Source organism: Thermothielavioides terrestris, chromosome 3, assembly GCF_000226115.1.
Source record: "Thermothielavioides terrestris NRRL 8126 chromosome 3, complete sequence".
Classification (NCBI taxonomy): Eukaryota; Fungi; Ascomycota; class Sordariomycetes; order Sordariales; family Chaetomiaceae; genus Thermothielavioides; species Thermothielavioides terrestris.
This window is the reverse complement of record NC_016459.1, coordinates 2925214-2940172: the sequence shown is the minus strand read 5'-3', so window position 1 is coordinate 2940172 and position 14959 is coordinate 2925214. Positions and strand designations below refer to the sequence as shown.

The following is a 14959-nucleotide window of genomic DNA, read 5'->3' as shown; positions in this document are numbered from 1 at the left end:
ATTTCGGCCCAGAGCTTCCAGTCCGAAGCGCTGGATGGATGTCCCTGGAGCGAGCTCGACAGGGGTGTGTGGGGGCCCACTTAGTGAGGTACCTATCCTTCCCAATCGGGGGTTGCACCCAGAGCGAGGAAAGGCTTCGATTCACAACACCGGGTGGACAACGAGAAAAGAAGGGGAAAGAATAAGGGGAATAGATGTCAAATTGATTCGTTAAACTGCTTAGGGTATCGAAAATACTGCCTTACAAGACTTGGAATGAGGAGCGAAGAGTCGGGAGGGACCTCCGTGCATCGAGTGGTAGTCTGTTTTGACCACTAACTACAGGGTTGGGGTTACAGGAAGTGGGAGCAGGTTCCACTTACCATCACCGCGAGCTCGCGTAGTCCCCTTCCATCGTCGAAGGTTGTTGACGATGGATTCCAGAAAACACTTGAACCTACCGCAAGACACATTTCTCAACCCACTATAAGCGATCCTTTTAAACCAATTCATTGTTAGGCGTTTCATGCTCTCAACTTTCAACCTCCCCGAACCATACATACGCCGCTGCTCATTTTGACTCCTCGACCAACTCCAATTTTTCACACAAGCGCCGAAGAACCACCCAAACCACCCTCCTTCCCCCAACCCCCGCCAACACCATGCCTCCCAAATCCGCCAAAGCCCGCCTCACCCCCTCCTCCTCCTCCAAGAAATCCTCCCCATCATCTCCCACCACCCCACCGCACCCCTTCAAACCGGCTCCCTCCTCCCTGGACCCGTTCACCCGCACGCTGCCGACCGGCCACATCTACATCGCGCACGTGGACCCGCGCCCGGCCGCGTTCAAGCGCAACATCTTCGCGGTGCCGGTGCTGCTCAACGTGGCGGTGGCGGCGCTGTTCGCGTGGCGGGTGGCGTACGTGGCGCCGTGGTACGCGGCGCTGCTGTCGTCGACGCTGCTGGGCGCGGCCAACGAGACGACGGTGCGCGCGGCCGACCTGCCCTGGCCCGCGCTCGCCCGCGCCGTCGCCCGCCGCGCCCTGACCTTCCTGCTCGACTTCGTGCTCGCCGTCTTCGTCTGGCCCTGGCCCTACGAGTTCGCCGTCGGCACCCGCGGCCGCGGCAGCCCGCTCGCCTGGCGCTGGGCCGTCGGCTTCCGCGACCGCGAGGTCTACGTGCGCCGCAGCAGGGAGCGGTGGGATCGCGGGCTGGTGGGGGGCGGGGATCTGTTTGAGGAAGGAAACGCCGAGGCGAAAGAGGCGCGCGAGGCCGTGCTGGGCCGCGTGCGTGCTGCTACGGCGCCGCTGTTGATGCAGCGGAAGACGGGGTATTTGACGATGGATGGGGAGTGGGATCTGGACTGGAAGGCCATGGTGGATGCTACGAGGCTGGTGGACAAGAAGGAGATCGCGCTGGAGGCGTTTGGGACGGTGGCGCTGCTGCATCACGAGCGGTTCGGCTGGCTCACCATTGACTTGGGCATGGGGGGGAATGCGGAGCAGGACGAGCGGCGGCGGCAGGTGTTTGCCTTCCGGGACGCGCTCGCGGCGCTCGGGAAGGAGGACCTGTTCTTCCGCTGGATCGAGATGATCCAGTTCGAGACGACGCAGCCCGGCGGGTTTACCGCTGAGAAGCAGGTCGAGGCCGCCAAGAAGGTCAGGGACATGTTCAAATCGAACGGGGTGGACTTCGATGGGCTTTGGAAAGAAGCGGTGGGCACCGAGGGGCTTGCCGGCATGCCTTGATGGCAGTGTCTCTTATCATGCTTGTATGTACATGTTCACTCCCAGCTGGTCGGTCTTTCGCGAGGTGATAGATTCGGATAGAGCGCCGTCGGCCTTCTCGAAGCCAGGCATTCACGGGAGAGGGCGGGAATAATCAGGAACTGGTTGAAGAAATGGGAGTAACCTATGGAAGATGCTTCATTTCTTCTTGCCCTTCTTCGGGCCAAGGGCTGCCTCGCGCCTCTTGGCTTCCCTTGCCTCGATCTCGGCCCGTTTTTCCCTCTCTCGAGCCTCCCTCTCCTCCTTCTCAGCCTGCGCGAAGTGGTTAGTGCTGTCGGGTCCCTCAATCAAACCGTAAACAACATACCTGCTTCCGCGCTGCCTCGGCTTCTCGCCTCTCCCGGATGATCTTCAAGCGGGCGAGATCGGCCTTGGCCTCGTCCGTCTTGCCGGCCTCGTGCAGCTTGCGGTACCTCTCCTTCGCCGCCTGCGCTTCCATCGCCTCGCGCTCGCGCCTGCTAGGCGCCACGCTCAGCTTCCCCACGCCCTCGGCGGCCTCATCGACGCTGGATGGCTTAGTTTGGTTGCGAGCCTGGCGCGAGTGGTTGGGATTCGCGGGCAGGTCGTCCTCTTCGCTCTCCTCTTCCGATTCGCTCGGCGGCAGGTCGCCAACCTGGACCTGCTTCTTTGCCTTGGCGATGGCGGCCTCCTTGCGGGCCTTCTTCTCCTTCTTGCGCTCCTCGCGGCTGAGCGCGGTAGCCGTCGTCGAAGGCCCGGCGCCGCCGGCCTCGGCCTCCGACTCTTCCTCCGACTCCTCCTCTTCAGACTCCTCCTCGTCCTCGTCGGACGCCCCGAGTTGCCTCACGGCGTCCTCGCTCCACATGCTCACTTCGTTGCCGTCGGCATCACGTGGTTGAAGGTCGCGAGAGAAGTGCTTGCCACCTGGTGCCGCGGGGTCAGGTCGCGTGCGCATTCAAATGGGGCATGGGCATCTGTACTGACCTCCGCGGGTGTACTTCCTGAACTTGCCGCTGCGACCGCGGGAGGCTGCGCCTGGACCGCCGCCTGCCATTGTGTTGCGAACTGTATGCTGTCGAGCGTCGACTGTCGTGTGTGCGGGACAGAGGCTGCGGGGTAGTCTGTATTGGAGGTGTCAAATCAAGAACCGAAAGGGTCTGTTCCGTAAAATTCCAGGTTGTTATCAAGCCGCCAAGCCAGAGCAGAAACGAAACTCGGACCAAATCACGCCTGCCGCAAGCTGAACCTCAAACTCGCAGAAAAAACGGAACGATGGAGCGACGCCAAGTTCAAAAGAAACGATGCCTGCCCAGAAGCCGGCCCCTCATCGCGGGGCACTTGACTCACGGCGGAGGAAATAGTCGCAATCTGATTGGCTAAGTCGTCGAGTGCTTGTCCAAGTAACTCGTATTCAGTGATTACCGCAGGCCTCAACCTCAACCAACTGGTAAGGCTCGTCTCTCTGCTGCAGGTTGCCGCAAAAAGCCCCTGTCTAAGTAAGACGATGCTTAAGCACCTCGAGGACCTCGAATCGCTGTGGCATGCGCAGCTACATCTCCGACTTTCGGTTGGGGGCTGCCTCACGCGACGCCTTGGTAAGGTCAAGACCAAGTCCGGATAGTTACTCGGATACTCGTACGTTACGTTACCGCAGTGAGCAGCTTCTGGTTGGCCAACGCGCCCCGCTGTGGAGGGCTGTTTAAAAAGCACCGTCTGGGACGCTCATCCCATTTCTCTTCTCTCTTTCCTCCTCACATTCGTAAAACTCTTCCTTCATATTCACTCTGGTTCTAGTCTTACGCCATGGCATTCTGGAGGGGAAACTGGAGGATAGACTGACTTCTTGCACTTACCCTCTATCCCTGGCAGCTTGCTGCACCGTCGGGGAGCAGAGAAATTTTTTGCTTGAGACATGCCTGCTCCTGTCGCCCTGAGCTAAGTTATCACAGGACACGCCTGGCTGTCGAACCAAGGACCCAACACTTCGCGTTCCCTTCAACCCTGTTGCTTCCCGGCAGACGAATCCATCCACGATCGGCAATGGCACACAGAGATGGGTTTAAGCCTCATGCGCGAGTGTTGCCCCGAGGCGATCAGGTCGTCACATGAAAGACCCGAGCAAGTCTGCGACCTTCTGCCGCTTGCGCGGCCTGAGATCTGTCTCCTTCCTGTCCTCTGGACGACGCGGCGGGCGAACCGGTAGTGCAGGAGGAGTCCAAGCAGGATCGCGGACAGATTTGTAAATGCGCGAGAACACAAGTCGATCAGAGCCCAGATCGCGCGGATTCTCAGATGGGCAACGCAAGCGGAGGCTCACGAATCGGTCTTTGGCGATGGTAACGCCCGCCACTTGAGGTTGGATGGCATGGGTCCCGCGGTCGTAGCCTTCCTGCTGGTCGAGGAGTGCCAGGAACCAGAAGATTTCGTCATCGTCCATGGCTCCATACCTCCAGGAGTAGATGGCTCCAGGGTAGTCGTCGGGCAAGGCTTCATACCCGTCGCCGTTGCTCTCCGGCGTGTCGGGCGCCGCAAACAAAGGGTGAGTGCCCTGCAGCCACGCCCTCCAGCCGTCGTTGAGATGCTTGCTGTAACCCGGCCGGTCGTCGTCTGTCGCGTCCTGGCCCCGTCCTTGCGATTGGATGAGCTCTTCGCGCTGCTTCGACCCTGTCTCCTGTCGCGGGTCGTGAACCAAGATCACCTCCTCTTCGTCGTGCTCAAACAGCCATTTCATGCACTCACGGCCAGCCCTGTCCATCTTGACAGCCGCCTGCCCATCAAGGTGCGCCTCGGCATACGACAGAAACAGCGATCCTCTGCAGAGTTCCGAAACCTTCCAGCCATGCGCACCCGCGATGTCCCGCGCCCCGCGCCACGCCGAGACCGGAAGTGCGGGTAACGTCAAAGATCTCCAGCTTCGGGAACGCCAGGACGTACTGCAGCGCGGCCTGCGTGACCTCGTGTGTCCTCGAGGTGATCTTCAAGACGCGCAGACGGGGAAAGGGCTTCACATCACCCGTCCCAGATTCGCTCCACCCTCTGATTACACGATCACTTATCCCGCTCTCCCACGCGTCCTGCTGGATGATCTCTAGCACGCTCAGCTGCGGGAGCGTGGCGAGGGCGAGGAGTTCGTTCGCCTCGTAGCGGGGCCCGTTGTCGATGCAGAGGTACACGAGGCACCCGCGGAGGCGCGCCAGTGGCGAGATGTAGACGCCCAGCTGCGACGGCGGGTGGACGATCTCCTGGCAGTAGCGGTACATAGCCATGGTCATGGTTGTCGTCGCGCGTTGCTTGCCTCCCGCGCGGGCAATGTCGGCCGCTCGCCGGAACTTGTTCCGGTGAAGCCCGCCGGCGACAGTGTCCCAAGCCAAGAGCGACATGTTCCTACCAGGTTTCTAACGTTAGTTAAGGAGGAGGAAGTTACGCCCACATAGCCAGCAACGCGAAGCCAGGTCACTGAGCACGAAAGAACATACGTAGCGTAAGCAGCAGCACCCACCTTGGCAGCAGCTCTCTCCACAGCGCGTCCACCAGCGCCTCGGGCATGTCGCTCACCGCTATCTCCGATCCGGCGATGACGGCATCCGCCAGCACGCGGAGGCACATCGCGACCAGCGACCGCGGGCCCTTGGTCCCCCGCCGGCCGACGGCGCGCAGGAAGGTGAGGGATCCGTCGCGCACCCGGAACCAGTCAGCATCGCTCCGGTTAGGCCGAGACAGCGAGGCGAGAAACGCGCCGGAGACGGCGGGGGCGCGGTCCAGCGACGCGTGTGATCCCATTGACTGTGAGCAACGGCAGGAATCTTGGGCTTGCGAACGCGTCGTTGAAGACAAAACACAAAAATGTACAACGCGTCAATTGAAGACAGATGTGCTTGGCGTGCTGTAGATGATGTCAATCGACCTATAGATACAAAATTTATACATAAGGTTCGGAGCGTGCTGAGGTTGGCAAAATCGCGGGTTGTGATGCGTCCGCGTTGCTGGAGGTGGTCGCTGATGTACACCGACAACGCGATCGAAAAAAAATACACAGGCGGGAAGAAGAAGATCGTTTCACACGACCTCAGCCCGGGCTAGATGTCACCTGACCATCCCTAACCGGAGACGAGAGACACGTCTCTCTTCGGCGCTGTCCCAAGGTTGTGTCGTAACGGCCTGGCGGTCAGGCTTAGGTTTATGCTTCGGCTTAGGTTTAGGCTTAGGTTTAGGTTTAGGCTTAGGATTAGAATCAGGATTAGAATTTTGAGGCTTTGGGTTAGAACAGACTGGCAAAGTTTGGCGGTGTACGTCCACAGAACGCGAGGAAGAGGAGAGATCAGAACTGTTGTCAAGGCAGAGGTGTACCCCTTTCCCTTGCGCTGGGGCTCATGAAAGGGAGCGGCAACGGAAGGGAAAATGGAACTCAAGGGGTCACGTCGAGGCGAAGACATCGCCCCTGATTCAGATCATGCTGGCAAGTCACGGACAACACATAGTTCACAGTCCAAAAAAAAAAAAAAAAAAAAAAAAAAAAGCCCGAACTGCTCTTCATACTTTGGCATTCTTATGCATTTGCATTCGCATTTGCTCGCTGCTACGCAACCGCGGCATCGATAAGCGAAGCCAGGCCGGTCGACGGACATCCTCTTCCCCTCACCCTCGTCCAAGCCATTCCAGGCCATGCCGAGGGCTCTCCCCCTCCGATCGTCATTGGCAGCCCACCACTCTTCCTCATCCGGCCCCAGTCCTATCCCCCGAGCGCCAGGACCAGGGCGGCGGCTCTCAGCTTGCCCGTCCAGCCCAGCTCCCGCAAGCACACGCCATGCATGACGAGGAGCGCCAGCGATGTGCGAGGCTGTGGTGCCAAGAGCAAAGGCAGGCAAATAAAACACAAGGCTTTCACACCTTGCGTGTGTTCACCCTCTCCCCCCTCACCCCCTTTCTCCTACCATGCCATCACGACAGCCCGACGCGCTCCTACTCCAGCTCGGCCAGCTCCTTCAGCACCGCCGCCTTGGTACCAATCTTCTTGATCTGCGTGTCCTCCAGCTTCTCGCCGCCCGCGAGCCGCATCTCGAGGTCCTCGATCGCCCTGATCTTCTTCTGCAGCGCCCGGATCTTCTTGGCGTTGGGGTTGGGCGCGGCAGCACCGGCGTCGCCGGCAGGCGCGGCAACCGGGGCGCCAACGCCGCCGCTGCCACCGCCCTGAGCCTGAGTTTGAGCCTGAGTCGGAGCCTGAGCCGGAACCTGAGCCTGAGCCTGATGGCCGGGACGGCTGCGCGAGCGAGCGCGCTGAGTGTTGCTGCGGTTGCGCTGGCCAGGATGCAGGTTGTTGTCGTTGCGCGGCTGGTGCTGGTCGTGCTGTCCGCGCCGGTCGGGGCTACGGCCTTCGTTGCCCGAGCCGTTTGCGTGCTCGCGGGGCGGGGCGGGGCCACCTTCGGCGGCAGCGGTAGGTGCGTTGGGGCCGCCGCCCTCCTTGGCCTTCTTATTGCGCTTCTTCTTATTCTTCGCCGCCGTCTTGGACACGTTGCCGTCATCGGCCGGCGTCGCCCCGGGAACCGACGGACGCTCGACCGGCTCAGCGCCCGGAACTAGGTGCCGCGGGCGGCCGAAACCGTTGGGCCCGATTGAGGGAGTGCCGTTGCTGACGACGTGTGCCGCGCCGCCCTCGTCCTCGCGCTTGAAGTGCAGCGGCGTCAGCGTGCCGCGAGCGCCAGGCGGGCGGTAGGCGCCCACAGGCTTGGACGGGGTTTTCACCGTGCCGAGATAGGCCAGGGCCGATGCGTGCGGGGTCGGCACCGGGTGCAACGGGTTGTCGTTGGCAGGGAGGTTGGCGAGCGGCACGGGGCGCCACATGACGTTGTACAACTCCACCATATCTTCGTTGTACATGATGCCGCCTCCCACGTGCCAGAGCTTGATGCCGTTGTCCACACGCAGGCGGGGGGACGTGGTCGCCGTCATGATGTAGCGGCTGTCGGGACTCCAGGAGCACACGCTGGGGTTGCCGCTCTCGATGGTGCAGATCTTGCGGTAATCCTTCTCTAGATCGTAGACGTCGATCTGCCCAGCCAAGTTGCCGAAGCCGGCTACCAAGGCGAAGCGGCCGGTGGGCGAGAAGATGATGGTGTTGCGAGGACCGATCGGGAACGAGTGGATAGCCACGCCGCGGTGGTTGAAGATAGTCGTCTTAGCGGGCATGTAGCCGTAGACGACACCGAACTCGGTCGAGTTCGGAGACCAGGCAACGTCGTGAATGGGCCCATCCTTGTCCAGCGTGATTCTGGCGTCGAACGATCCGTTGGCGCTCAGCAGATACATAGTCGTCTCGCCATAGTAGCTCTTGTTCGACTTGTCCACGTCTGTTTGTGCCAGCACAATCAGGCTCGTTCCCAGGCCGTTCCACTTCAGCTGCACCTTGTCGCCCTTGAAGAAGGTCTTTTGCGAGATCGGGCTGTTGAACGAAGGGACGTTGTAGACCTTGACCGCAGCGGGCAAACCCTGTCGAACATGTCAGACTACTGGGTAGCAGGTACTCGGACGTTTGGGGGGTACTTACCTTGCGCTCGGGCACGAAGACGGCGACGCTCTTGTTCAGGCCCGGGGCGATGGCAAAGTCGGTCACGCCCTCGACGCGCAGCTTGGTCCAGACGGTCGACAGGTCGTCGCTGTTGTAGAACTGCACCTCGTTGGTGACGATGCGGGCGCAATACTTCTCGTCCGCCGTATATTGCAGGTTCCAGCCCGACTGCGACTTCTGGACGAACTTTCCGAGCGGTTGCTTCTCGGTGCCCTGGGGCAGGTCCTCGACGGTGCGCCAGATCTTGAGGTTCTTGGTGGCGTCGCCGTTTTCGTCCTTGGCCGGGCGTTCCCACGTGCTCAGATATGTCCCACGGGGAGAGAAGCCGAGCTCGTAGACGGTCGTGATCGGGAGCGACGTCAGCACGTGGCCGACAGAAGCGTCGACAACGACGACACCATCGCTAGAGGCGTAGGCGAAGTATCGGCCACAGGGCGAGTAGACACAGCACCGGAGGTTCCCTTCGGGCTTGGCGAACCCAGGAAGGGCTTCGTAGACCGGGGCGGCATCGAAGACGCCGATGGCCTTCTGGGTTCGGTAGGCAAACTGCAACGGATTCGCCATGACTAGTCAAAGCCACAGGTAGTCGCAATCGCAGGTTTGACTGAAATTACTGTTGGTTGCTTGATTCCTCTTGCTGCCTTCCCCACGGATGACTGCGTTCTCAATCGGAGCGCAAGTGCCGAGCGAGCCAAGCCAATGGTGTCCTTGGGACTTCACCGACAGATGGCAGGATGTCGAGGTTTGAGCACGGGTTCGCGTCTCGCACGAGGCACAAGGGCGAGTGGGTCGGCCGCGGAGAGCCTTGGCTGCAACAAAGGCGGCAGCAGTGCGCAGAAACTTGGCTAGCCTCTCGTCAAAGGATACCGCCGCTTTGTCGCTACCTAGGAACAGGGATGCGAAGCGCGACTACTTTAGTCTGCGATGCACCTCGACCACGCGACAGCAGGGACGCGATGACGCGGAGGCCAGACGCGAAAGCGACGGAAGAGGTCGTGGCAGGGCAGATTGACACAGAGGCCGCGCGCTCGGATCCGAAGGAGGAAGTCAACGGGCAGGAAGAGAGGAACAGTAATAGAAAGAAGAGAAGCGCCCTTGGGGAGAATTGGCGAAGGCGGTGCGTGCTGGACCGGATGGGCTGAAGGGAAGGAGAGGGACGGAGAAGGGAGCCAGCAGGAGGGAGCGAGCGCTCCACAAACATCACGATTTTATTTTTTGTATTTCATTTTTCCCCCCTGCCTGTTCGTTCGCTGATTCCGGGCTGCCAGGGCGGGGCCGTGGGTGGCGCTGCAGGGCTGGTTGGTTCCAGGGTTCTCTCACCGGCCCGCTTGACAGCCTGGGCTTAGCGGCTCCAGTCAGCGTCTGCCAAGCCCTGCTTCCAGGTTTCCATATCTGGCGAAGCTGGGTCGCTTTGGAATCACCTAACTCCCGGGCATGGGATACACAAACAGGTTCAGTCAGCTGCGTGAACACCTTGAGAAGTTGAACCACAGTAGTCCGCATATGTAACCCCGTGGAACCTGCATGGAAAGCTTAGTGTATAACTACAGTAATGGTGGATTTCCATTAACTGACTTTTGCCCTTGCATCGAGCCTAGGTAGTGTAGATCGTACCGCAGGCTATACTAGATGGTCTCATGTCAAGTTTTCGCAGATTGTTTGAAGACAAAGGACACAGAGAACCGATTCCTCTTTCCCCTACCTAATTAGAATCATTGGGTCATTTGCAAAACGAACCTAAGATAGTCCTTAGATCCAAGCAATGACATCTAGAGCATTTGACAGGTAGTCGTATCATCACAGATGTTTTCTGACCCTGCTGGACTGAGCCAACCGTGCGCTTTGCTCGAATGCACTGGGCCATGGCTGAGTTAATCCCGAGCATGGCAGGGCTTGCCACTGGGCGGCAGGAGCCGCTGTGTGGGTCGAGTCAGGTCAAGATCAGCCAGGCAGTTTGGGCACGCACGGACCCATCTCCCACACTAACACCCCACCCCGCAGCCCAAGGCTTGACGCTAATTAACTCCCGTTCCGGCAGCCCTGTTCAGCCGCATCAACGTCCAACATCAACTCCCGCCAAGTTGACGGCAGCAGCAGCGGACATTGCAAGCCAGAAAACATATTGATGTGCGGAAATGGTGCCATGAAACTCAATTTTTTGTGTAAGATCTAGTGTGGATATGAGAGAGGTGTTTTGTTTTCTTTGCCTAATCCTGTGCTGCGTTTGGCTTTGCTTCCATTGCGTTTGTTTGTTTGTTTGACCCCTATTCCCCCCTTTCCAACATTTTCAGGGTCTTCCGCATTGCCTCCAACTCGACTTCCCCGGTTCAGAGCACATCACAGTTCGTGACGTAAAGTAGCGCCAATGTCCGAATCCCTCCCCCTGAACAGGGCTGTCGGGAAAGCCTTCTTGCCTCCCGAAGTTTCATGCAGCCGGTGTCCTCCGATCTTCTCAATCTGGAACTGCGAGAGTTTGACTCAGACACGTGCTTGGGAAACACCCGCCAGGAGCGAAAAGGTAATCACTCGTTATGCTGGCAGTGCCTTGGAAGTTACTCAGCATAACCCCGAGTTAAGCCAGCAGAATTGAGGCTGTCATTGAATGGACTGTTAGTTGTAGCCAAGCACAAAGGCCATTACACCTCCGGACATAGAACCGCATGTTGATTCGGCAATGTGTCTCCAGGGACTGCCAAACTCTATTATGCAGAGACCGGCTGGACGATATCACTATGGCACATGGACGTCCTTCCCTGTAACTTAGAGCCCTGGGGTTCTTCCGTCTCCGCAACCCCCAAACATGTTTCCTCTGTACAGTGCCATCACTGAATTCTTATTCGAAGTCGTACCCATTTGTTCACATTGTTTCCTATCCTTATCCCGTGGTTGTTCTCGGTAGGAGAACTAGAGTGAAAGCCTGTTAAGAAAGCTCAGACGTGTACTGCCCCAAACCCAGAGAAGTGAAGGCCTGGAACTGGATGTATCCTGACACCGATATGGCCACTTTACTTGACTGTTAAACTACATTACCCATGTTCCATCATCGCCTACCAGCCGGCGTGAGCTTGGGGGAAGCCACAAGGCCAAGGGGCACCACCACCACCGCTGGGTGAGTTCAGACGGAACTCAACGCGGTGCCAGCCCCCAGCAAGTGCAGGAAGGAACTCGAAGCTCTCCTGACTCGTCCCCCTTAGGCATAGCGAGCTGCGCTTGGGCCATGCACACACAAGTATTAGAGCTGCAATCCGTTGTGGTTTTTGAAAATCTTCCTCTTTCTTCCCTCATCGCCATCGCTCTCGCGGTTCTGTTGTTGTGGCCGCCCTCGCTTTTTCTTTTTTTTGAAAAAAAGACAACAACAACAACAACAGCAACAACAACAACAACGTAAGTCCATCTCCTTTGTCTGCTCTTCTGTCTTCCGGAACTTCGGATCACCCCGGCGATCGCGCGGGTCTTCCCCGCCGGGCCCGCTCGGCGGCGCGAGAACCCGCGGTGGCCGACCGGTCGCGGCAGACGGCGAGGCCAGCGTGCCTTGGCTCCATCGTGAAGCCGGCATGTACGCTTCAAGACACGGATATTTATCCGCCAGACACTGCGTTTCTATCGCTTCATTTTGTCCTCTCGTTGGCTCTTTTCTTCCTGCTCTTCAGCCATATCGTCTTTCTTGCGAGACCTGGGCTTTTTCGCGAGGTGGCCAGATGGAGCAGATCGAGCTAGTTGAAATGCCTGGAAATGGCCGTCTCCGCCCGGTGGTGGTAGTCTCCATTGGCGGATATTTCGGTTTCTCTCTGTTGGGTGTTGTGTTAGGAAGGGTTCATGCTCGGCTGAGGACATTGGGCTAACTTGCAGGTGGCAGAAAGATGGAACAGCAGCACGATGGTGCTGCCCAGCCGGGGGGCGACCCCCGAGCCGGCGGGGGTGCTGGTAAGTCAACAAAGATGAATGCCACGGGGTTTGGCCAAGAGGCGAGCCAAGAGGGAAGACACAAGAGAGGCCATGAGGGAAGCCAAAAGGGCCTCCGAGAGGGCCATCGAGAATGGTGTGCAGAACTCCTCGCAGAAGGTTAATGGGCACTACGTCTTTTGTGCCCGGGTCCATGAGCACAGCCGGAAACGACCCGCGATCGAGCCGCTGCGGCTCACCACTTCTCCTCCGGTCTGACACGCATCGACGGCCAGCTCGAGGCGGCCAGTAGCATGTTGCGCATCAGTCGCCCTGGACCCGCGCCTGCCCACAGCACAGAGCTATAAATTCTCGATGGCCCTCTCGAAATTCCTCTCTCTTCGCTTCCTTTCCCACACTCTGCGAAACAACACAAAAAGCTGACCTCTTTTTGTTCGACCCAGCAGAGCCCACCCCCCGTTACTCTCTCTTCCCTCCGGTGCGCGACTCGCCCCGATCGCCGCCGAAGTCAATTTCTCAGAGCTCGTCGACACTCCCCGAGGTGTCGAGCGTCGTAAACAGCGATCGGGACGAAATGGCGGCGACCAACGCCCTCCTCGCCGGCCACCACCACCAACAGGTGGTGGCCATGATGACCAAGAAGTTCCAGGATCTCCTGGACTACGACAAGACGAAGAATCACAGGATTCTTCATGTCGACTGGTAAGTGCCGCGACCCCATTTGATGGCTGTCAGCAAGCATTTTTCATGACCCACGCGGCGGAGGTAAATAATCGCTGACATTCCCTGCGACTCACTCTAGGGTGGCGGGCAACCCCGATGATCCCGCAGTCAAGGATGGCAGCGAGTCTGCTGCCAGCGGTGGCATGAGCGCCGAGGACCGGCGGCTCAGCGAGAGCGTGGCCAGGTCGGTCATGCGCATCACCCACGGCGTCCCCAAGTGGGAACCGACCATGACCGTAAGTATTCTGTTGTTTACCCGATCTTATAGCCTCACTATGTCTCGATTTTCCTCCTTCGAGGCGATGGTAGGCTGACCGATCTCGGCTGCAGTGGAACAGGGCCATGTTCTTTGGCGACTGGCTGAACGACCACAAGGGCTTCCGCCAGCATTACATCGAGATCCAAGTCAAGCGGATCTCTGGCTCCGACGACGAGCTGCTCAAGAAATGCGGCATCAGCCCGGAGTTTGTCTGGCTCTCCCTCCATGACGAGAAGGCCGCGGCGCTCACGCCCATCGTCGTTCCCCCTCTCGTTCCGGCGCCGGCTCGTAAGCTCCCCGTTCCGCGCGCCGACCCCCCCAAGATCGTCCCCAGGCCCCTCCCCGAAGTCAAGGAGGAGGAGGAGGAGCAGCGTGCTGCGCCCGCCTCCGCCGACGACAAAGGCAAGGGCAAGGCTGTCGCTGTCCCGGCCAACGATCAAACTGGCGCCGCCGCCGATTCTTCTTCCGCCCGGCCTGACGACATCCCCACACATCCTCAGCCGGCCAGTGCCTCTTCCGAGTCTGCTCAGTCCCCCCAGAAGCCGACCCCTCTCCCCGACGTCGGCAATCTTGCTCTCGGCCAGCAGGCTACCGATGACACGGCTTCCTCTTCTGCTGCCGGCCTTAGCCGCCCCCGCGCCGGCATCCCGCGCACCCAGAACCTCCCGTGCACAGGCAGCTTTGATAACCTCCCCGGTGCCGAGTCTCAGCCGCCCAATGGCCACGACGGGAACGATGATGATGAAGAGGGCAGCGTCTACTTGGACGACGACGAGAACCCGTTCGACTCGCTGGTCCCGGCCCACGAATCGACGGCCATCAGCGCGGCCGACCTGCTCCGGCACCGCCAGGAGTTCGACCGCAACGCGCGCGTCAAGCGCGAGGAGCTCGACCGCATCTTCGCCTTCCACAAGGACCCGGCCTTCATCGCGCGCAAGAAGAAGTCCTTCATCTACTCGGTCCGCGTGGTCGCCGTGCCCGACCGCAACGACGTCGTCAACGTGTTCACGGGCCCGCCCGCGCAGAACCGCTACGGCACCCTCCTGGCCCAGGGCGGCTGGGTGGTGCCGCCGGTCGACGAGCGCGTCCAGTGGCGCGAGGACCACAAGCGCGCGTACCGCAACAAGGGCGCCAAGCCCGGCAAGTACGAGGGCCTCCCGCGCCCGACCGTCCAGCACGCCATGCCCATGATGTTCGACTGGTCCGGCGTGCAGGAGCCGCGCTACTTCGGGCCCCCGCCCCCCGTCTGGCGCGAGCTGTGCGAGCCGTGCCTTGAGGATATCTACTGGATGGTGTGGCAGCTGCTCGCGGGCCGCCAGTACCTGGGCTTCAACCCGGGCACTGGCTTCGGTCTGCTGCGGGGCAGCGTTGCTGGCGACCCCGAGCTGCTGGCCAAGTGCCCCTTCAAGAGCCCGTCGGTGGAGGCGCAGTATCACGCCGCTTCTTATCCGCGTGGCGACGAGACGAAGAAGAACTAAAACCGACCTCACTTCGACCTCACAAGCTCAAGGTCCCTATCTGGTGGATGATGATCTCGCCGTCTTTTCCACGACCTTTTGAAGCAATTTACTGTCATGACTGACGATGTCACGAAGTAACGAGGCTACGGTTTTTCTTCTTCACATCCTACGAAAGATTTCCTACCATCACAGCCGGCATTTCTCTCTCTCGTCTCAATGAAGACCAGCAACGACGTCACGACTTATGTTACCTTCATTCCGAAGAGGTCACAGTCGACGATCGATCACAGAGAGCAACAACACCCGGCATTGTCAGAATCTCATCTCC

The 14959-nt window shown here is 59.6% G+C and overlaps 5 protein-coding genes across 5 annotated transcripts; 2 read left to right on the top strand and 3 right to left on the bottom strand.

Annotated features, from left to right (window-relative positions):
- Positions 1 to 555: 555 nt before the first annotated feature.
- On the top strand, positions 556 to 1888 carry THITE_2117439 (uncharacterized protein). The gene has a single exon (XM_003654370.1). It carries the CDS (start codon positions 642 to 644, stop codon positions 1725 to 1727), a length of 1086 nt encoding a protein of 361 aa, XP_003654418.1. The 5' UTR covers positions 556 to 641; the 3' UTR covers positions 1728 to 1888.
- Positions 1889 to 2863, bottom strand: THITE_2117438 (uncharacterized protein). The gene is made up of 2 exons (XM_003654369.1): positions 2709 to 2863; positions 1889 to 2648 (listed from the first exon to the last, which is right to left on the bottom strand). Exons 1-2 carry the CDS (start codon positions 2776 to 2778, stop codon positions 2050 to 2052), a joined length of 669 nt encoding a protein of 222 aa, XP_003654417.1. The 5' UTR covers positions 2779 to 2863; the 3' UTR covers positions 1889 to 2049.
- Positions 2864 to 3691: 828 nt separating this feature from the next.
- Positions 3692 to 4873, bottom strand: THITE_2117435 (uncharacterized protein). Its single transcript, XM_003654368.1, has one exon. It carries the CDS (start codon positions 4477 to 4479, stop codon positions 3826 to 3828), a length of 654 nt encoding a protein of 217 aa, XP_003654416.1. The 5' UTR covers positions 4480 to 4873; the 3' UTR covers positions 3692 to 3825.
- A 1765-nt stretch (positions 4874 to 6638) lies between these two features.
- On the bottom strand, positions 6639 to 9008 carry THITE_2117434 (uncharacterized protein). The gene is made up of 2 exons (XM_003654367.1): positions 8266 to 9008; positions 6639 to 8207 (listed from the first exon to the last, which is right to left on the bottom strand). Exons 1-2 carry the CDS (start codon positions 8848 to 8850, stop codon positions 6684 to 6686), a joined length of 2109 nt encoding a protein of 702 aa, XP_003654415.1. The 5' UTR covers positions 8851 to 9008; the 3' UTR covers positions 6639 to 6683.
- Positions 9009 to 12763: 3755 nt separating this feature from the next.
- Positions 12764 to 14649, top strand: THITE_117634 (uncharacterized protein; the record flags this gene model as incomplete). Its single annotated transcript, XM_003654366.1, has 3 exons — positions 12764 to 12891; positions 12992 to 13148; positions 13243 to 14649. The coding sequence occupies 3 exons, from the start codon at positions 12764 to 12766 to the stop codon at positions 14647 to 14649; spliced, it is 1692 nt and encodes a 563-aa protein (XP_003654414.1).
- Positions 14650 to 14959: the final 310 nt, after the last annotated feature.

Bases quoted from the DNA above. Each gene is read 5' to 3' on its own strand.
- THITE_2117439 (XM_003654370.1), top strand. From the start codon at position 642: ATGCCTCCCAAATCCGCCAAAGCCCGCCTCACCCCCTCCTCCTCCTCC.
- THITE_2117438 (XM_003654369.1), bottom strand. From the start codon at position 2,778: ATGGCAGGCGGCGGTCCAGGCGCAGCCTCCCGCGGTCGCAGCGGCAAG. The intron at 2,649-2,708 runs GTCAGTACAGAT...CCGCGGCACCAG, and splicing joins CAGGAAGTACACCCGCGGAG to GTGGCAAGCACTTCTCTCGC.
- THITE_2117434 (XM_003654367.1), bottom strand. From the start codon at position 8,850: ATGGCGAATCCGTTGCAGTTTGCCTACCGAACCCAGAAGGCCATCGGC. The intron at 8,208-8,265 runs GTAAGTACCCCC...CATGTTCGACAG, and splicing joins TCTTCGTGCCCGAGCGCAAG to GGTTTGCCCGCTGCGGTCAA.
- THITE_2117435 (XM_003654368.1), bottom strand. From the start codon at position 4,479: ATGGACAGGGCTGGCCGTGAGTGCATGAAATGGCTGTTTGAGCACGAC.